Raw genomic sequence first — 22,725 nt, forward strand, 5'->3', positions numbered from 1 at the left:
AAACTACATCTATCATTGAACATTACTTATTTGTTAATCAAATTAATTGAAAGGCTATTTATATTACCATTTTACTCTAGTTCTTTATTTTTTTCTCTTAATTTTCTCCACTGACAACTTACAAGCATACAAATGATGTTTTAGAATTAGTACAACCTTCAAGATTCTTAACTTAAAAAATAATTTGCAGTATTTTTTCGGATTTGTTTTTAACATTTTTATTGGAAAGTCAAATGTTTTATTAGAAAGTAACAGAGGAGAAACAGAAAGATCTTCTGTGCACTGGTTTACTCCCCAAGTGCCTGTAACATCCGGAGCTGAGATAATCCAAGGCCAGGAGCCAGGAGTTTAAAGTTAATATTTATTATTTACTTATTATTATTATTATCATCATCATTTTATGACACAGTTGCATAGGCCCTGGGATTTCCCTAATCCCTTCCAAAGTTCTCTCCCCTACACTGAGTTCCCCATTTTATTACTAGATTTATATGGTAATATGTGAATTTATGTTCATAAATAATCATATGCCCATCATTGCGGGCATGGACAATGGCAAAGTATGCATCTTCCTATTGTCAAGATATAGTTAACAGTTTCATTGGGAGCCCATCTTTGATCTGGAAGTAGAGATGCATACTGCAGTGTATCCTAATGACAGTCTCCATTACACAACTACTCTATATCTCCTTAAAGAAAAAGCCACAAAACAAAATTACCAACAGGAAGAAAAACAGAAATTTACAATGCCATGAAGTTAAATGAGATATACTGAATGACTAATGTGTTGCTGAAGAAATGAAAAATAAAATCAAGAACCTTTTTGAAGAAAATGATGCTACTGTATGATGTATGACTCAGTGAAGAATTTAATGAGAAAAAAAAGTATTTGGATCAGATGAAACTAAATTTTAAAAATCCATAAAATATAGTTTCTGCTGATCTTTGCTTATGAGAATGTCTCCTATAAGCAATAGATAGGTGTGTTTTGTTTTTATACTCCAGTCTACTTATATGTGATGTTTGATTGATGAATTTCTTAAATTCATTTACACTCAGGGTTTATATGAATGGGTGGTAATTTGCTCCTGTATTTTTTTTTTAAGATTTATTTTTATTGAACAGTCAGATACACAGAAAGTAAGAGACAAACAGAAAGATCTTCCATTTGATGATTTGCTCCCCAAGTGGCTGCAATGGCTAGAACTGAGACAATCTGAAGCTAGGAGTCAGGAGCTTCTTCAGGCTCTTCCACACAGGTGCAGAGTCCAAAAGCTTAGTGTTGTCGTTGACTGCTTTCCCAAGCCACAAGCAGGGAACTGGACAGGAAGCAAGGGTACTGGGATTAGAACCTCCATACATATAGGATCTCAGTGCATGCAAGGAGAGGACTTTATCCACTAGGCTATCATGCTATGCCTTTGGTCCTGTCATTTTAGTAATGTGTTGTTCATTGATTTAGTCTTCTGTTGTCATTTTACCGGGATGTTCTTTACCTTTAGTTTTGGTTTGAGAGCTATTCCTCTTCTCTGTCAAGAAAACATCTTGAAGTATCATTTGAAGGGCAGATTTGGAAGAGGCATATTCTTTTAACATTTCTTTACTGTGGATGCATTTTATTTAATCTTCAAAGGCAAAAGAAAATTTTGCTAGGTACATTTTCCTTGGCCAATTTTTTTTTTTCTTGTAGAATCTGGATTATGTTGCTTTATTCTCTTCTTGCCTGTAGAGTTTCCTTTAAGAGCTCTCTTGTGAATTAATTGGTATTCCTTTATATGTCAATTGATTTTTTTTTCACGTGCACATTTAAAGATCTTTTCCTTATGTTCGATTGAAGAGAGCTTGATTATTATGTGTTGTGGTGAAGATCACTTTTGGTCAACCCTTTTGGGAGTTCTGTGCCCCTCCTGGATGTTGTTTCCCAATTCCTTCTTCAGATTAGGGAAACTTTCCCTTATTATTTTTATTATTTCATTAACCACATTTTTAAACTCAGCTTCTCTTTTTGCACCTTCTGCGACTCCCATGACTCTTATATTAGGCCTCTTAATATTGTCTTTCAATTCTGTAATACTGTTGTTTTGTTTTGTTTTGTTTTGTTTTGTTTTGTTTTGTTTTGTTTTGTTTTGTTTAGACTGACCCAGCACTGTTTCCAACTTTTTCTTTCCTCCCGGTGACAGAAAATATTTTCCAATCCTGAGATTCTTCTGCCTTCTTCATTCTATTTTGGAGACTCTCCACTGTACTTTCACTTTGTTCCACTGAATTCCTCATTTCTGATATATCAGCTTTCATTTGATTCATTTTCAGTGTGACATGTTCCTTAGATTACTTGAATGCCTGCTCTACATGCTTATCATTGTTGATAAGAAGTTTTACAACAAGTGTTTTTAATTCTGTATCCACCATTGTCTCAATGTCTTCCTCAGTTAACTGTGAGTTTGGCAAAGGTTTTTTCCTCCTTTTTAAGGGAGTCTTCAGTAATATTCATCATGCCTTTGTCTCTTCTTTTGCTCTTAGTCATTACATTTCTGGTTATCAGATTCTTTTCCTTATGGCAAGTTTCTAAGCTGTGTCATCAACAGGTCTACAATTCAATTTTACTTATTGTGATTGGTACACTTATCTTTGTTTACAGTCACTTGTGCCACTCCCTCCGGTGAGTTTCAGGTCTGGGTTCTTATGTTAGACTTCCACCATGGTCTCTGTAGCTCTAGCTCTTGGCTCACCATTCTCTGCCTCCCGTGATACCATGCTGAGGGTGAACCATTGTCTGTACAACTTTTTCCAACTTCCTGTTAGAGCAGATACCAGGATTAGGGAGATACCAGGTGTCCTATATAGATAGGTTGTTTGTGGTGTTGATCTTGTTGGAACCTGTTGCCTGATAGTTCTGAGGGCCATATAGACCTATTTTGACCCATACTATGCCAACGTCAGTATTGTTTTCCCTGTGGGACCAGTGCAATGAACTGAGCTCAGTGAGTTTGCTCCCAGCTCAGCCCATATGAATCTCATTCTTGTCCTTGCATTCCACACTGTGCAAAATGGCACCTGATGTGCCACTACTAGAGTTCTTGGTCTGCTAGTTGTCAGGTCTGGGGACAACCTGGCCTATCTTGGGTGGAACCTGTAGGTTTCCAGAAATGAGTTCACTCCCAGTTCAATGCATGTGCAGTACTGCCCCATAGCCTTTGTCTCCCTATACAAAATGTCACCCAATTTGGTTCTAGGGGGGCAGACTAGGTTGTGAAATCCACCCTGTTCCCATACTGCCCATCTGGGACCTACCGCTCTGTCTCTGCTCCTGGTCAAATCAAGCAGACCAGCAGGATGGGCAGTTCTTTGTCTGGGTTTACCTCCTGAACTCCTGTGAATTCTCCTTCCCACCTTGTTGCTGGTGGATTCGCAGCTGCTGGTGCAGTTCAGATTGCTGCTGGCTGAATGCTGCTAGGGTATCAGTCACTGCAACACCACACCGTTGTGTCTGCTGCTTTCCTGTATCTGTCAGTCTCCAGGTGTCCCTCTGCTGTCATTTTGTCCTCGCCTATTTCCTGGAATGTGCCCTTTCTGCTTCACACTGGCTAATATTTCTCCATCTGTTTAAACGTGCCCTTACCCTATTCTGACATCTTGATTCCTCCCTAAATTGAATATTTACTCTTTGTATTTGAAATACACACAGCTGCACAGAAGAGATACAGATATCTCACCTGCTAGTCTATTGCCCAAATGCTGCAACTAGGTGGGCTGGCACCAGAAAGCAACAGCTCCATCCTGTCCTACATGGGCAACAAGGGCTAAGGTATTTGAGCTATCATCTGCTGCCTCACAAGGTACTTAGGAAGTAGCTGGATTAGAAGCAGAGTAGCTGTGGCTTCAAATGACATTCTTACACATGACAGTGGCATCCCATGTAGTTTTGTTTATGGTTCTCTTATTGTTATTGTTTTCCATAAATACAGTTTTTGAACCCACGTTGTTTTTTTTAACTCCACCACAGTGCCTATCATTTTCTTAAAATGCACTGGAAAAAGAATTTGAAGCTAGGAAGCAGTATGATACAATCAATCTCTTTCCTTTGACATTACAGAGCAGTTTTCATATGGGATTTGATATGTCTGACAGTTTTGTGTGTTTATTTTTTCTTCATGACTGATAAGCTTTCTGTCATTTTTAAATATTTCTACTTTGCTTCACTTTCTCGTCTCTTGGAAGAATTTCTCAAATAAAATTGGAAATGTTTTGGCTATTTAACAAGTTTGGGAGTTTCCTTATTATAGAAAATAGTAAATATTCTAGGTATTCAAAACTGAAAAAAAATAAAAATTAATATTATATATAACATCATAATATACTATATCATAATATAACATGCTATAATACTACATTACATTATGATATAATGTTATTTATATTACAATATGTTATATTATAATAATACAATGTAGAAAGACCAGTGAATTATGGAAACAAAAGTTCTGAATTTCTTTTCTCCTCAACAAGAAACAAAGAAATACAGATATTCTCGATATGCAGAAAGGTCTGAATAATAAAGCTGGAAATGTTAGAGGTTAACTGATCAATTAGCTTGCATGCCGTGGACATGCAGGATTGATACAGTTTGCAGAATATGCATTGTTCAGTGTAACTATATACTTTAACTCAGTATAACATATACCGGTCTTGTGTTCGCAAAATTAAAATGATGTGTTAAATAGTATGCTTCACTGCTTGAGAAATCAACTGAAATTTGAATATTTTTAATTTGCCTCATTTTTGTCTCTTAATTAAGTTTTAATCACTATAGCTTATCATATATGTTTATAAATTACTTACATATAATCCTCTCTACTTTTAGCTTCTGCAGAATAAATGTTCAAATAATCCTAAAATTGGTGTAAGCCTTATGTCCCAAGAATGGTGTTTGCTGTCTGGTAGTGATGAAGCTGATAATCACACACATGGTCTAGTGACTGATGGTCAATACCTGAAGTTTATTAACAGACTTTAAGATACAGAGTGTCACTTAGGCATAGGGAGGAAGGTTTAAGGTTCATTCCTATTCTGAATATATTCTAATAAAAAAAGAAAGTATAATTGCCACATAACAGTAGGCTGTTATCTTTTCAATTAATAACTAACAAAATAACAGGTCTCAGCATGGTAGCCTAGGGGCTAAAGTCCTCGCCTTGCATGTGCAGGGAACCCATTTGGCATCAGTTCTAATTCCAATGGCCTTCCTTCCTATCTGGCTCCCTGCCTGTGGCCTGGGAAAGCAATGGAGGATGGCCAAAAGCCTTGGGACCCTGCACCCACGTGGGAAACCCAGAAGAGGCTCCTGACTTCTGGTTTCAGATTGGTGCAGCTTTGGCCATTGCGACTACATGGGGAGTTAATCAATGGATGTGGGATCTTCTTCTCTGTCTCTCTGCCTCTCTGTATATCTGACTTTCCAACAAAATAAAAGAATAAATCATTTTGATAAGACTAATAAAATCATAGGAAATATGACTTGAATAGGTTGTCCCTTGGCAAACTTTAGCTTTAATAAGTTACTATTTTATGTAAGATTTGAGGTGGCAGCAAGAAATCTAGGAAACCTCGATTTCATGAAGCTATCTAGTCATGTTTGCCATAATTCATTATATTTTCTTCAAAAACTTTCAAACTTAGGTACTAATTAAGGAAGTCATTGCTCCTTTTTGAATTACTTCTCATTTTTTTTTTTTTACTATCAATGTCATCTTTTTAACAGGAATCTCCTAGATTTTGCGTAAAAGATATAAGGGTAACCTGGCCCAAATGTCAAAAGCTTGCAGGGTAGAACCTTGAAATGTCATCCCAATAAATTTAGAACAGCTTATAAATTTTATAATATCAATCATATGAACTCTACAATATTATTTCCTCTGAGAATAAGATCTGACATCACAGTCATGAAAACCCAATAACATAAATGTGCAATACAGTTTATTTAATACTACTGGAGAGTTTGCACAAATTAATAAGCCAGGCATCCAATGGGCAAACACACACACACACACACACACACACACGCACACGCACACGCACACGCACACGCACACACGGAAGGTTTATAGATGAAACTCACAAAGTTTTTCAGACATAAAATAGAATGTATAGCAGTGTGTATCTCATAAGTGTGTCTCTCATAATCTTATTCTGAAGAATAGACAAAATAATGAGCTTAAAAATAAAATTTTCAGAATAGTAATATTTGGGGTGATGGTTTTTGCTATTGCATTGATGTTGCTTCTTTTTAAGTTGAATCAGTTATCTGCATAGAGAAATGTGCTATGCTTTTTATGGCTATTACAGTAATGATTTTAGGGTAATGTTAGCAATAATGGAAATCCATCTACTATCTCAGAATTAATTCAATAAGCAAGCACACTGAATAAGAACATAATAATGTGCTAGGAGAATTGATGATAAATCAATCTCTAACAGTATGTTCGAGGAATGTCAGAAACAGAAGGTTTCTTCCTCTACTAAACCATAAAAATGTGAAACCTAAATAAGAAGTCAATATTAGCATAACTAACACAGTGCTGTCTGAGAAAGTAAAGGCTCCTAAATTCTGGAGTTAATTGTGCAAAGTTAGCCAGTTTAGGAGCTATTAAACATTTCACAAATGTGTATAATCTGGTTCACTATCTTTATGTATGTTTTAATTTTCTGGTAATTAAAGTATCTTATAATTTAATATGGCTTTTTATTGGGTTTTGCTACATAAACATGCATTGGGTTTGCTACATAAACAAAATAGGAGGAAATATTAGCACTGAAGTTTTCATTTCTGTGATACCATTGCAAATCTACAGCTGATGTACACACTTCTCACTCTGTATTATTATTTTTTTTTCTTATAGCCTATGGCTATAATCTGGATTCTGAATTATGGAACATTCATTAAGGAAAATCTCTGGCACCTGGAAAGCAATCAAGCAGACAGAAAGTATAGCTTTGGACCCAAATAAATCCTTGAGGCATTACATTTCCTCTGTAACAACAGCATATTAAACTGCTTTGCACTCTACAACTCTTTGCTCATTGGAGAATTTAGGAATGAGAAGCAGATCAAAGAGGCATGAGTTCCAAGCTAATGGTTTCTCTCCTGCATATCCCCCTTATAAACCGGAAGGTTGTGTTTGTCTCTTACACACATTGATGATTAACCATAAAAATTAAATGGCTGGAAAAAAACATTGATTGGGCTAGTTCTTTGGAGAACACTTAAATTATGCAAAATAAAATTTAGCTATCTTTCTTTGTATTTCTTACTGACAGAAAACAAATACTTTGTATACATTAACTTTTATTAATAATCAATATAGGTTTTCCATTTCATTGCTAAACTATAAGTACACAAAATAATTTGGTATATAGACAATCCTGAAAAAAAAAAACACAGGAATAAAACTTATTTTTCCTATTGTATTCTTTTGAGCATTTGGTTTAGTTAGAAAAAAAATTTTGACAACATTTGTGATGTCAATTTATGAATGACACAAATGAAGTAATATTGATACTTTATTTAAAAACATATCTTGGTTTTCTTCAGTCAAACCAAATGCATAACAAATTTAATCAATTTAATCCTGAAGAGAGAGAGAGAATCAGGCAGAGCCTTCATTACATTTGTAATTTCAAATATACTGAGATTTATACATTATTGGACTATCCAGTATTAGATTTTATTGTCTAACAGTAAAATATTAACTTAAATACCAAGATTAGCGTGAACTACATTGTTGTTTTTATATTTTCATTAATCACCCCATTTGCTTATTTATTATAGAGTACCCATGGACTAGCTTCTCAAAAGGAATAGTTCAGGTGATACAATACAAGAAAAACTGTGTATAATCAGGACAAACATTGGAAGAGGTGTCTAAGACAGGAAGAGTGATGATCAGTTCAAAATGCACAAAAACAAAGGATTTTTTAAAAATCAGTATTTTTAAGGATTTATTTACTTGTATTGGAAAGTCAGATTTTCAGAGAGAAGTAGAGACACAGAGAAAGACTGTCCATCTGCTTGTTCACTCCCCAAGTGGCTGCAAGGGTTGGAGCTGAGTCAAGAGCTTTTCCTGGGTCTCCCACAGGAGTGCAGTGTGCCAAAGCTCATACAAGGAGTTTAGCCACGAGGCAACCATGTCAGGCCCAAAAATAAGTTTTCATATTGATAAGGTGATAGGTAATCTTTGCCAGAATCCTGACAACATTATCAGGCACATAAACACACTGGCCAGGATTTATGAAGATATTCGATTATAATAAACATAAATTTCAAGATTGTGTCAAGGATTTTGATTAGATAAAACAAAAGAAATAAAATAAATTACATTGCATTAAAACTACTCACAAATAATGTTTTCCTTCTGTATTTGCAGGAAAAGAAAATATAGGAATGAAAAAAAAGATTTAAACATCAATTTTGTCAATAAACTTGTTGACAATCAGATTCAAATTACATAGAATAGTTGTTATTTGTTTTTCATATAAATGAACTATTCATCTGGACATTAAAAATTGATGTACCCTAGCTGTGGGCAATGACCTAGGTTGCATTGTATCTAGGCAAGTGTTACACTGCTGGGAGAAAAGCAGCCAATAACTTGCAGGCACCTTGTGCCTGGCTAATGCCAAATCTGTATTAACCACACTATTGTGCCAGCATAGTCACCTAGTCTATTCCATCCTCTCCCCCTAAAGATATGTGGGTGGGTGCTTGGCCTATTGCAACCTCGGGGCTTGGCCTGGTTCCTTTGGCCCACCTGCACATGGTTGCTGGGTCCATGAGTCTTGGAGCTGGGAGGTCTTGGGTTGGGCAGCCTGGGGCAGCAGTGGTGCCAAGAGAAGGCCCCCTGACTGTCCAGTGGCACGCTTGTGTGAACTTGGTGTCTGGAATTGCAGCAGATCTTGAGGATGACACAGGTGGGGGTGTGTGGGCACGTGAGGGCTCACATCCAATACTAGTGGTCTGACTGTACAGTGCAAGTATAAGAATGGGTCTCCTCAGTGGCCTAGATAAAGCAGTGGATGGAAGGTAGGCCCAGATGCACACAGGATACAGTAACCCATTGGAGGCTGCAGAGGATATCTGGTACCACATAGCAGAGGAAGGAGGGCAGAACATATTGTACAACTACCCCAACCAAGAAATGATAGCAAATATCTAGATGAATGGAGACTCCAAGCCAGACTATTAGAGCCAGTGGACATTGGAAGGATTTTCTCATCCATGGATCAGAGAGATCACAGCATCAGAAACCTATAGAAACCAATTAAACAGAACTCTTAGGAATGCTCCACATATTCAGGACCTTGGGCTAATCCTGGGTGGCAGTTCCCCATCCCTGGGTACTGGGACAATTGGGAGGCTGCGTGTGGCTTCTGCTCTTATTTCCTCCTTTCTCGCAGATACAGGAAGAAGAAAAAAATGTGGAAACAATGTTCTCACCCACTTTCCCCTAACCCTTGATTCTTCTAGCCCTGACCAACAATGCAAACATTATCAAAAAAAATTTTTTTAAGTTGATATGAAAAATACATATGTATTTTCAGAAACTACCAAAGAGTAAATATTAGGACAAATATCAATGTCACATTTTGAGAAGGTCTTATATGAAGCATATAATGATTAATCTGTGTTAATTTTTGCCTGCATGTGTTTTCACAGCAGTGCATTTCCTTGGATCATAATACTTCCTGTATTCCGCAGTTACAATCTAAATGTCTTGGCTGGCTTGTGTTTTTGTTTGTCACCTTCCAAAAAAGGTAAAAACACTATACTTTGTGTCACTGATTCCATAAGTCATGCTTTATGTAATGAATGAATAAAGAAGCATGAAAGAAGTCTTATCTGAGGAGACAGGTGGTGATGTACCACATGTAGTATAAAGATCAATGAGATGCTGTGAGTTTGTCGGAGCAATTGGCTGTAAAGAATAAGCAAATGTCCCTTGTTTAGAAATATGTGCATAAAGGCAAACATAGCTCACAGATGAAGCAACAGAATCCTAACCAATTATGTCAAAAATTAGCAAAATAAAAGGTATAATATCTGTTAAAATGTGAGTCTATGTATAGACAATTCTTTAGACAATGTTAAGTGAATGAGAAATAAATCATAAAACTGTAATTAGGTGAATCAAAAAGCTAAGTGGTCAAGAAACATTTTTATTTCTTGGCAAAATGTTCCCTGCAAAAACAAAAACAAAAACAATCTGAATGTTGCCAAAATTGGGACTGTGGCTGGGAAAAACTTCACACTCTGATAAAAGATCTATCCTGTTTTATATTCGGTGAGCACAGTAGGACCACCAATCTAAATTGAAAATTTAGTAATTCTGTTTGTGGGTTCCCAACTTACAGATATATCACAGAATTAAACGAGATTTTGTTCAAAGTTGTTCTTTACATCTTTAAAACTCCAAAAACAAAATAAAGTTATTAATAAGGAAAATAGTAAAATGTTATAATAAAGGCTACTAAATATGATGTAGCTATGTACTCAATGAAGATGAATATGGAAGTGTATGTAAGTGACTAGGGGAAATATCAGTGATAAGTATCTGAAAAAATACGAAGACTCAGAAAAATACACATGATATTATGGATCCCATTTGGAAAAGTTCTATGAAATGCATAGAAATAGGCATACTTGTACATGTAGAACAAAAGAAAGATAAAAACTGAACTTACAATGGCCAACCCTGTGATACCACAAGCAAGAAGACATGGTTTTGTTTTTAAAACTTTATCTTCTGGATAGTTGTTATAGCACAGCTGATTAAACAGCCATATACAACGAAGGATTCCATATCAGAGCCAGTGAGTCTTAGTTACTTTACACATATTGTGTTCCCAGAAGATATTTCTGGGAAAGCCACACAAGATTGTCCAAATCCTGGGTCCCTTGCACCTATTGGGGAGTACCGGATGCAATTCTCCCTGGTGCCTGGTTTGAGCCTGGCACATTCCCGGCCACCCCAGCCATTTGGAGAGTGAAATGAAAGATGGAAGACCTCTTTCTCTTTGTCTCTGGTTCTCTGTTTTGAATAAAATAGTTATTTTTAAAATTATTTACTTCTGGATTTATGTTTTAACAAAATGCTGAAGCCTCTTGTCAGAAAAATATAATTAATTATTATGAATCATTTCATGATAACTTAATTTTAACAAAAGTGAGACATAAAATTTAGATAAGGAAGCTTAAAAATAGCTCCAAATCCTAGTTTGCCTAAAGGAAAAAAAAAAGAATAAAAGAAAGAATTTGAAATGCATGAGGAATTAATGGACAGAAATGAGAATGTTATTTTAGGACATATGTCCTTTTCTAAGTCTTGCAATATTATGGGACTGGAGAATATATAAAATAATCCATAGATCAGATTGTAGCTGAAAGGATTCATGATTGTATTTTTGTTATGAAGTTCAAATTGGAAGCTGTCCAACCAGAAAACTAATAGAAATGGGTGATAGCTAATTAACCTCAGGCTTCAAAATAATTGCTCTGCAAAGAAGCAATTTAAAAAGGACTTTTATTTTTCATTTTTAGTTATTTTTGAAAATTGTAAAATGCCTTATTTGACTTTTGTTGTATGGGCAAAAATATATGAACATACACAAATATTAATTTTTTAAAACTTCTACCTGACCCAACTTCTCAGTAGTTGCTTAATGGGCAAAATAATAACAAAAACTATGCCTCATATCACATTGCACATACCCCAGGTTTAGGTTTAGTATCTTGTCATGTTTGTACGGGAGAGAAGTAGATCCCCGAACTAAAAATGATCAAGAAGATAGAATTAAGTCGACTAAACCCTGAGCCAGAATCCTTATCACAGAGTCAATCCTGTCAGCTACCTTTACTCTGTCGCTGCCTAGTAGAGCAGTGAATCTCCAAGTAAAAATAAGATACAACTGTGAGATCAATATACAACATGCCAAATCAGTCTCTCTTCCAAGCTTACGGGACTGGCATTGAATCTTCCACACATGGTTCCTCTCACTTTTCAATAACATCTAAGCTTACATAAAATATACTCATGCCTTCTCAGAAACAATGGCCGAATTCCTTGCATTTCCACATCCAATCTATAATCAAAAAAACAATTTTTTTTGATATTGTGCAATTCTCTCCTTTGGTTCAGCATGGTTTCCCCAAGTAACAGTTTCCTGAAACTTTAGCCTGTGTGGAACCCACAGATGTACATAACACCCGGAGGAAGAGTTCTCAAAACTTCTGAATCTGGTGTCCTGTATTTAGATTTAAACTTTATTAGCATGGAGTCTAGGTAAATGACAGAACCTTCGTAACTGCCAGGGTATCGATCCTACAGTTTTACATTACCCAGAGTGGCTACGTAACACTATGTATTAAAATAAGCCCCTTAAGCTGTAACTGTACAAATATTGCACACTGTACAAAATTTTAAATAATAAAAGCATGATACAGTGAAAATCAAATGATTTAAAAAGCAATATGTAAGTTTCCTAGATAGCCCCAGGAAATACGCTCTTAATGGCTTAGATCTCCTACAGAGTTAGTATAGAATGTCTAAAGATAGCTCTCTCAGTTTGCAGGAGCCAAAGATTTAACATTTTCTCTCCAGTCGTAGCACTCACTGTGCCACACTTAATCAAGGATTGAATACATCATAAACTTAACATTCTGATCAAAGTAGAACAAATCCCTTGACTTAAATATACCAAATCCATCTCCAATAACCAGAGTGGGATATGTTTTCCAAGAGTATGGTAAATGACACAGTAGAGAGGCAACTATACCATAAAAATTATTATGATTTGCCAAGAAAAAGTTAATTATCTGGGATCCAAAAATGTATATTAAATCAATAATTTTTCAATATTGTTTATGAGTTCCCACAATTAGACTGAAAATGCACTAATGAGATACTATGTTTGTTCCAGGATTCGGTTTGTCTGTTGGAATATCCATTGAATACAATGGATAATGAGTCAGATATGATGATATTATTTTATCTAATGATTTATAATTAATAATACGTAAAACAAATAGCAATTCTTTTAGCATTTCATATATACATTTTATACACAAAATGCACAGTAGGGGGTCTTCAAAAAGTTCATGGAAAATGTATATTACAACAAAAAATACTGGTTGATGATTTCAATCTTTTTGCATAAAAATAAATTTATCATTTAATATTATTTTATACAAACTTATTTTAAAAATTAATCTATTTTAGTTTTATTTGAAGAGCAGAGAGGCACAGGAGATATACTGAGACCTTCCAGATGCTGATTCACTCATCAAATACCCAAACCATTTAGCATTGTGAAACTGAACCCAAGAGCCTATAACTCAGTGTCTTCCAACTTCGGTGAAGAGAAATAAATACATCAGCATGGCATGTTTTGGAAGCAAATAGACATGACTGAAACCAGGCAGTGCAATGTCACAAAGTGTCCCAAATGGTAGTTGAACCATAGCAACACACTTCTATTCTCTACTTTCCAATAATTTTTGTTGAACCTTTGGTCCTGTGTTTGTAACATAATTTACTCAGCTCATCATAGGTCATTTACAGGAAAGGCAGCAGGTTTAGCCACTATCTGCAACTCCGACATCCCATACACAAGGTGGTTCTTGAGCCAGCTATTTGCTAATGTGCCTGCAAAAGGCACTGTAGGACAGTCTGGATACTTAGGGCTCTGTTATTCCCAAGAGAGAAACAGTTGGAATTCTAGGCTCCTGGTTTCAGCCTGGCCCTTCCCTGGCTGTTTGGCCATTTGGGAGTGAACCAGAGGATGGGAAAATTATCTTTCTATCTCTCCTCCTCTTTGTAAAATTGCCTTTTCATATAAATAAGCAATTGTTTATGAAAAGGCATATTTGGATCATTTTTAACACTATGAATACCCTAAAGCATTTAAAAATAATTCATCATTTGGGCAATTTAAAACGTATCTAATAATATCTATTATTTAATAATATCTATTTTTGTTGTGTTGTTGCAGGATTTATTTATACATGTGGTGGAACATTAAAAGGACTTAATGGCACTATAGAAAGCCCTGGCTTCCCATATGGATATCCGAATGGTGCAAATTGTACATGGGTAATAATAGCAGAAGAAAGAAATAGAATACAGCTTGTTTTTCAATCATTTGCTCTAGAAGAAGAATATGACTACTTATCCTTATATGATGGACATCCTCATCCAACAAACTTTAGGACAAGGTAAGTATACATTGAATGGAAGCATACTTTGTGATGCAGTCATAATAAAGTACTATTCAATACCTAATTGTTATTTTTGGAAATGTATAATTGCATGAACAAATTACCTCAGTTTCTAACTTTCCTATACTAGTAATTTAATGCTATCTTACAAAAAGTTAAATAGACAAGGAATTTCTGACCTCTCTAGAGGGGTAAACAGATGTTTCGGGTTTCATGTTACAAATCATGATTCTCATTTTTTTGTCACTACAAATGTAATTTTTTTTATCTTTAAAGTATATGATAAGACATGTGAAAAAAGATAGCATGTTATTTAATTAAAGTGGCTCATCAGAATTTGAATTAGCAAATTGGCTATCTAAAAAGATGAACTTCTGAAGTCTAACTGAAAACTCATTGTAATGATAATTCAACTAAAGTTACACAAACAACTCAAAACTGCTGAAATGGTGTGCTTCATTCAGTACTAAACTTATGCTCATGTTTATATCTTTTTCTTTAAATCTAAACTTTTTTCGACCTCCTGATTTAAAATATTGGAAGCAGATATCAGGCAATAAAGACTTACTGGGGTATGCTTGAATTGTAATTCTCCAACTCTGTCCATGTTTCTGAAAGTTAATTCTTGTCTCCTTCATTTGCAAAGAAACAGACTAGTGACATTTTTTTTAATACCCTCATCACTCTTCTGAATTCTCTAGTATTGATTTTTTTTTTTTGGCACTTCAAATTTTAAAATGTCTCTATTGTCTTTCAAATATTAGTAGCAAAAAATACAATTGAGTTCAGAAAAATGATGGACCAGGAGGTAAGCTTCCTGATTTACTGTTGGGTTTGTTCTTACAGCTGTTGGATCTGCCTTAAGCAGGGATGGTAATCAAGAAAAGGTCACTACCTTGATTACGGAAAGGTTCTGCTTTTCTCTTTCCTTCTATCATCATTTATGGAGAACATTGACATTTTTGATTTGTGCTGCAAAATTCATTTTATATCTGTTTCTTTAAACTGTATATGCTTTATAGCAGAAACTTTTCATTGTGCCATTTACCTATAGTTACAATTACTAAAAGTTGGATGAGTTGTAATGAAGATGCAACATAAAGCTAGGATGGTGAACATATAATACTGTGTTGGGAATGTGTATTTGCCTGAATGTGTGTGTGTGTGTGTGCCCAATTCTTACACACACATCTAATCAAATTATAAGACGTGGGAGAAGAGGTTTAAAGGATAGTTAGAAGTACAGAAACTTTTGTGTGTTTTCTCTTCACATCACTTCTGCACACCTCTCTTAAAATTACCCTGTAGCTCCTTAGTATTAATCCACTGATAATGATGTTTTTACAAGTATGTATTCTACTTCCTTGAAAAGAAGAAATATTTTATTAAACTTTGCTAACATTTACAGTCTTGAGGCAGTGAAAATACTTTATGAGATTGTGATAAATACCTAATTGTACTTGTTCTTTATTTTCTAATCTGTAGTTTGGAAACGATAATATTTAAATCACAGAGATTTTATGGGGACTACAACACATGAAAACTCAGTAAATTTAATCCTGAGCATTTATTTGAGTGGTTCCTCTGCACTTGTAACTGCATCTTTAATATTCTGCATTCACTTTAGTGTTCAATTCTTCCTCTTACCCAAACATTGTGAAATAATTCCTATTATGACATCATCATTTTGCAACTGGGAAATGGGAGTTGCATTAGTTGTACAAGGTTAAAGCAGCAAAGAGGCAATTTCACCATTGCAATTCAGATTTGTTTCATAACTTAAGACTTCGGTTATGTAAAGTTATAGATGATCCTCAGGGTTAATACACTGATACATAAACTAAAGCCTATTCCTTTTTCTTATCAGTATTTGAAAATATTTGATGATAATAGATAAATAATGTAACAAATCATCTCAAGGTGGGCCTTTAGGAACCCCTTGCAGTGCCTGGATCTAATCCTGACTCCTGTGCATCCAGTCAATGTTTCTGCTAATGTGTAGCCTGGGAGGCAGCAGGTGGTGATGGCTCAAGTAGTTAGGTTCTTGCCACCTGTAAGTTAACAAAAAATTAAAACTTTCAAGTATGTACAACGTTTAAGGCTATAAACAGAAATACACTACAAGTTTATTCTTGCTATTCATGTTAGGAAATATTTTATTGTGCACTTAGTAGCACATTGCTCACTATGTATTTGTTTCATGCATCCGTTTGGTTTCTATGCTTAGAGAATAGTTTTGCTTATGTTACAGCCGATTTCAGACAGCAGAATTAAGGGGAAAAAAATAGTTTATAATCTTTACCCCCTTCCAGACTGTGTTTATAGATAAAATCTGCTGTTTGATTAGAAGTTGAAATTGTTCCTGGCAGAGCTTTACTCATGTTTGTGTGTTTTTCTGAGGCCCTGATTACTTTTCATTTCTCTCACATGCCATCACATTCTCAATTAATGCACAATTTTGGAATATGGTTTCTCTTTCTTCCAAACCTCAATATTTTTTCTTTTCATGAGATCCAATTAATTTTTGAATGGCTTGCAAAATTGCCTTGAAATTATGCAGAAAAGATGACTTGTGGGTCTTGTCTCTCTTTGTTTTACGGTGAAGTGAAATGTAACCCTGTTCCCATAGTTTTTGGAACTTAAAACAATTCTTTGAAAAATCAAGTTGTTAATGACCATGTTGATCTCCGAAAAGTTTTTTAATTACTTATTAAATAAACTTGGTCTGGATCCAAGCATGATATTCAAATAACAGTACCAACTTGTTGATTATTATGTTAGCATACAACTGCAAATTTAAAATAGCTTCAGTCTTCTTGATCCATATAACTTACTCTAAGATTTATTTACATCTTTATGCTAACATTACAATATCAGCATGAAAATTATGAGCAGATGTCTGGGAGTGAATGAGATGCTACGTCAATGTGTATGTTATAATTTGGAGTGTATGAGTTCAAGTACTGTCACTGTCTTAGATCTAGCCTCCCATTAAATCTAAACCTCCCACAGCCTAAGAGCTGCGGCACTATCACAAGTAGTTGGGTCCTTCATGTCAGCCAGATTGAGTTCCCAGCTCATCAGAGTGCCCGGTCCTGCTGTGTGGCTCTAAAGAGTGGATCAGAGAATATGAGTGCTCTGCCTTGCTCCAATAAATAAAACTTACTGTACCATAGAGTCTGCTTCACAACGGCCATAACTAAAGAAGATAGCATCATTCTTATTACTAATCTGGCTTCCAAATGGTAGTGTAGTATCAGTGTATGTAGAAAATGTGCTTCATTTTCTGTCAGTGTTACCACTCATCATTTTTAATCTTAATTTTAATGCATCATTTACATATTACTATACATAGCTAAAATCTTCTCATGTTTAATAAATTATTATTTTCCCCATTTAATTTAGGGTTGCTTTTTATTTACATCAATGTTTTCCTTGATAATTTATATATTTTAATATATTTTAAATACACAAATTGATATCTATTTCCTAGATTATTGCATTCACATTATATCTCTTTTTAAAAATGACAAATTTAAAGATTTTTATGATGATGCTTATTAGCTTAAACATTCTATCCTTGTAATATTACAAAATCATCGACCCAAATATTACATATTACTTTGTTTTTTTGTATTTTATTAATATAGCAGAAATATATTAATATATCTGAAAATTCACAGAATAATACAAAATATTTTTAAGCAGAAGAAATGATTATTTTAAAAAGCCAAGCAGCAATAGTAGATTTTATTTTTGAAAAGAGTTGACCATTTCTCTCTTGTGCCTCCTTTCTTATTAATTCTTCTGACTCCTGATAGGTGGCAGTACACCATTCAGGACGTTTGGCCAAAGCAGAAAATCTGACTCACAATACCAAGATGAAAAATATATTTGTCTTTCTCCACAGAATGAGAACTTTGTTGTTGTGCAATTTGTTAGGGAAGTTTTCACAAACATTCTTGAAAGAATTGTATTTTCATATCATTGACCAGAATAGCCTCATACGAATATTGTGAAAAGCATTTTAAAAATACATTTGATTTTTAAAATGAGTTAAGGAAAATGTCATGAAGAAGGTTCAAGGCCAGTTAATGGATAATACCCATCACAGTTTCCAGATATTCATATTCCTGTTTTGCATTTTACTAGTAAGCATCATAGTTGGGTTTAAATAACCATCAATGTTGTAAATAAATATCTCTTAATTGAAAGAGGACGTAATTACCACAAACATATATTCAAAGTATAGTAATAACTATAACATAAATTTCATCAACTTGAATTACATCAAAGTCCCTTCGTAATGTTAAAAGTAAAAAGGGAATAAAACATTTGGTGTAACAGGGTGCTAGTTACTATGCCTTGTCCCACATAGAACACTTAGGTTCAAGCTCCTGATTTCAATTTTTTTTTAAAGATTTATTTCTTTTTATAGGAAAGTCATATTTACACAGAGAAGTAGAGAGAGAGAAAAAAAAAATCTTCCATCCACTGTTTGACTCCCCATGTGTCTGCACTGGTGATCCAAAGCCAGGAGCCTCCTCTTCTGGGTCTCTCACCTGAGTGCAGGGTCCCAAGGTTTTTTGCCAGCCTCTACTGCTTTCCCAGGCCACAGCAGGGAGCTAAAAGGGTAATGGAGCAGGCAGGACACAAACCAGCATCCAAATAAGATCCTGGTCCACCCAGGGTAAGGACTTTGGGCACTAGGCTACCACGCTGGCCAATTTTCAGCTTCTTATTATTGCAGCCCCAGAGAGGTGCCAGTGTTAATTGGGTTCCTGCCACTCACATGGGAGACCTAGAGATTGGGCTTAAGACAAAGTCCAGGCCCACACCCAGACTCAGTTATTTGGGGACGGGACCAGTGGTGGATTCTTGCTTTCTCTTCAATAAATTAGTAAATAAATGCCAATTTTTATATTTTCTAAATATTTTTAAAATAAAGAGGCAAAGTTTAAAAAAGTAAACATATAAAATCCTGTTTGGAAAAACAAACAAGGTAAACAATGAAATATGTGCTATCAAAAAAAATAGAAAACTGGTGGAGGGGCAAAAGGGTTTGTTGCTTTAAATTTGGTTGTCATGGGTAAGTTCAAATAGAAGCAGTGACAGCTGTGAAGACCTGAGGGAAATGAGAAGTTTTAAAATGAAAGGAATAACCAGGGCACACATTTGAAATCTGAATTTTGAATGTAAAAACAAGTAAGCAATGAAACTGAGAAGTGCTGGAAAAGGGGAAGATCATAGGAGGGCTGGAAAACTATTGTAAACTATTGTAAACTATTGGAATTTTATGAATCAGGTGAGAAATCCATCAGAGGATTTTGAAAAGATATGATCTGATATAACTAGGATTACTATCTGCACAGCTGACTACGAAGGGCACTAAGCCTATAGGCCCAGATCAAGCATTCCAGCATGGGCGAAGAGTCCAAATTGTATCAATTTTTGGAAAGATTCTTTCAAAAAACTAATTTACAGAGGAAACAAAAAGACTTTTGCAATTTCTCTCACCAGTGGTGGCATGGTTTTCAAAATGCCACAAATCATTATTTCGCTTTGTTTTACCAGCATAAAACAATTTCATTAAGTTGTTCTGTGGATAACAGATGCTGTCAATAACTAAAGAAAAAAAAAGTTATTATTGGTATAGTGAATTCTGTAACACAAGACCTTATGTGGAGAATGTCAACAGTTTTTGTCATGTGCAAAATCATTATTTTTACTTCTACTTTCTTACATTTTACATCCTTTTATGTGAAAATGCAAATTATGACAGAACTTCAAAATGTTTATGAAATATTTAGACTTTTAATTCTTATTTTTCATTAAACTTCTGAAAGTCCTCTCATTTTTACAAGAGTGGATGATACAAGTAGAAAAGCATTGTAGAAACTGACATAGCTAATAGTATAACTATTCAAACATATACTCCAATAGTTTTTGTAGAGTTATTTTAATTTCTTGAGAAATGGAAACATCTCATTTAAAAATTTTCCTGATCACTAATAGCTGTGATATGCTGTCAACTATTTAAAAGGCAAAAGCACCTAAAACATAAAATGTTAACTATATAATTGTGTATTATCCCTGTAAGAACGCATGTTTAGCACGATACAATAGTATCTTTATATCCTTTAAAGAGAGAATTCATTTGATAGATGCCAGAAAATTACTTGAAAATGGTTGAGTATGTATTTTGATAATATTAATATAATAGAACTAGAACTATTATTCCAATTTGCTTTTTGTTTTAAGAATTTCTTTATTTTTATTGGAAAGTCAGATATACAGAGGAAAGAGACTGAGAGGAAGATCTCCTGTCTGCTAGTTCACTTCCTAAGCGGTCCCAACAGCCAGAGCTAAGCTGATCTGTAGCCAGAAGCCAGGAGCCTCTTCCGGGTCTCCCAGTTAGGTTCAGGGTTCCAAGGCTTTGGGTCATCCTCCATTGCTTTCTCAGGCCACAGGCAGGAAGCTGGGTGGAAGTAGGGCCACAGGGACTAGAACTGGCCCCAATATGGGATCCCAGCATGTGCAAGACGAGGACTTTAGCTGCTAGACTACTGCGCCTGGCCCGATTCTAAGTTATTTCTTAAAACAAATAGTATTCTGAACTACATTGCTACATTTCTCAATTCCTTAATTAATTTCATTCATATAAAACTAAAGACAATATTACAATTTCTGTGTCCTTAAAATAGAAAAACAAAACACAGATGGATGAACTATCATCTGATTAACTAAAAATTATATTATCAAAATTATCAAAAAATTACCAAAAATTTAAAGAAATGCATTCTGTGACTGCATGAGTAAAACTATTTTCGAAGTCCAAAATAACATGTTTGTTTATTTACGTAAGTCTATGTTAATCTGCACGGTTACTAACTGAAGGATTTAGTTGATTCCATACTGCTGGGTTATGTGAATGTTTTCCTTTCAGGCTAAGCTTTTTTAAAAAAGATTTATTTATTTTTATATGAAAGGAAGATTCACAGAGAGGAGAGAGAGGGAGTGAGTATTGTCCAATGGTCAGAGCTGAGCTGAAGTAACGGGCCTCTTTTGACTCTCCCACACGGGTTCAGGGTCCTGATGCCTTGGGCTATCCTCTGCTGCTTCCCCAGGCTATAACAAGAGATTTGGGTTGGAAGTGGAACAGCCAGGACATAAACTGTGCCCATGTGGGACCATGTGGGATGATATGCATGCCACAGGGTGGATTAGTTTGTTAGTTTGTTAAGCCATGGTGCCAGTTCTATGTTAGGCTTTGTGTTTTTTTTGTTTTTTTTTTTTTGCTTTGTTACTTTTTTATATACAGTGGCACTAAAACATTAGCATTCTGGTTCACTGAAAACTATCCCAAATGTGAACATGATATTCAAATATTTATCCCTTAGTGAGGTATAATTCAAATTATAAACTTAAAATGCATCTTACTAAATGAGAATTTACTAAGTCCTCCATTAATAATTTAGGTTTCAAATGATTTAGAACTGTATAAAAGTTTACATTCTAACTTTCCAAATTGAAAATTTTCATGTATACATTGTACAAATGAGAATTGTGAGGACTAAATTAGTTTGTAAGTCATAAAATCTGTCATATAGTTATTCAATAACTCAAAATTATTTCATTTTCCAATTATTTATTTTGTGATTCAAATAATGACTTGTTCCCTGTAGGTAAACTTTAACCCATGTGTGCCTATTTTCACAGAAAATATCGAGTTACATTTTGAACTGATATGCACATTCTTAAAGTGGAAATAATTTCAAAATCTGTGCATAAACATTCTAGACTTCACAAGTGTGCAAGTAAACAAGAGTTGATAAAATGTGCATAAACTCAGGAACTCATATCTTATTTCATATAAGAACACTTTCACCATCCCAGGAAATTTAATTGTATTTCTTTGCAGTCATTCCCTACAGACCTGTAGTCTCCAAGCAACCACTGTACTGATTTCTCCACCATGTGCTATTTTTGTTCCTGCCAAACAGTTATATAAATTGGATGCTACATTGTGTATTCTTTTGTGTTTGTTCTTTTAAATTTATCCAAGTTTTTATACTATTAGCCAGTTATTTCCTTTGTTACTAAATAATATTTAAGGAATTTTTTAAGTATGCAGTGTTTGTATTATTTATTTGACAAATATTTGCAATGAAGTTGTTTTCTTTAAAGCTGTGACATATTTATTTTGTTTTCTTACAAACTATTTTTGATGAGCCAGACTTTGTAATTTTAACAAGTTTCCTTTACTTATAGTTTTATTTTGCTGGTGGATTCTGTATAGTCTGATATATATTTCCCTATCCAAACAAAAATATTCTCCTGTATTTCTTCCTGAAACTTTGGTGCTTTATCATTTACATTTGGGTTTATGATTTGTCATATGTGAGGGATTCTAGGTCCATTTTGATTCATGTGGATATTAAAATAAACTAGAATTAACA

General features: G+C 34.7%; 1 protein-coding gene across 3 annotated transcripts in view; it reads left to right on the plus strand.

The window, feature by feature from the left end:
• Positions 1–22,725, plus strand: part of CSMD3 (CUB and Sushi multiple domains 3) — an 873,364-nt gene that overhangs the window by 94,899 nt on the left and 755,740 nt on the right. For all 3 annotated transcript variants that reach the window (XM_040979396.1, XM_040979397.1, XM_040979398.1), the window contains exon 2: positions 14,041–14,263. In XM_040979396.1, coding sequence (XP_040835330.1) covers positions 14,041–14,263 — 223 coding nt within the window. The remainder of the gene's footprint in view (positions 1–14,040; positions 14,264–22,725) is intronic.

The sequence above is a fragment of the Ochotona curzoniae genome, unplaced genomic scaffold, assembly GCF_017591425.1.
Source record: "Ochotona curzoniae isolate NIBS_2020 unplaced genomic scaffold, NIBS_Ocur_1.0 contig_3190, whole genome shotgun sequence".
NCBI classification, from domain to species: domain Eukaryota; kingdom Metazoa; phylum Chordata; class Mammalia; order Lagomorpha; family Ochotonidae; genus Ochotona; species Ochotona curzoniae.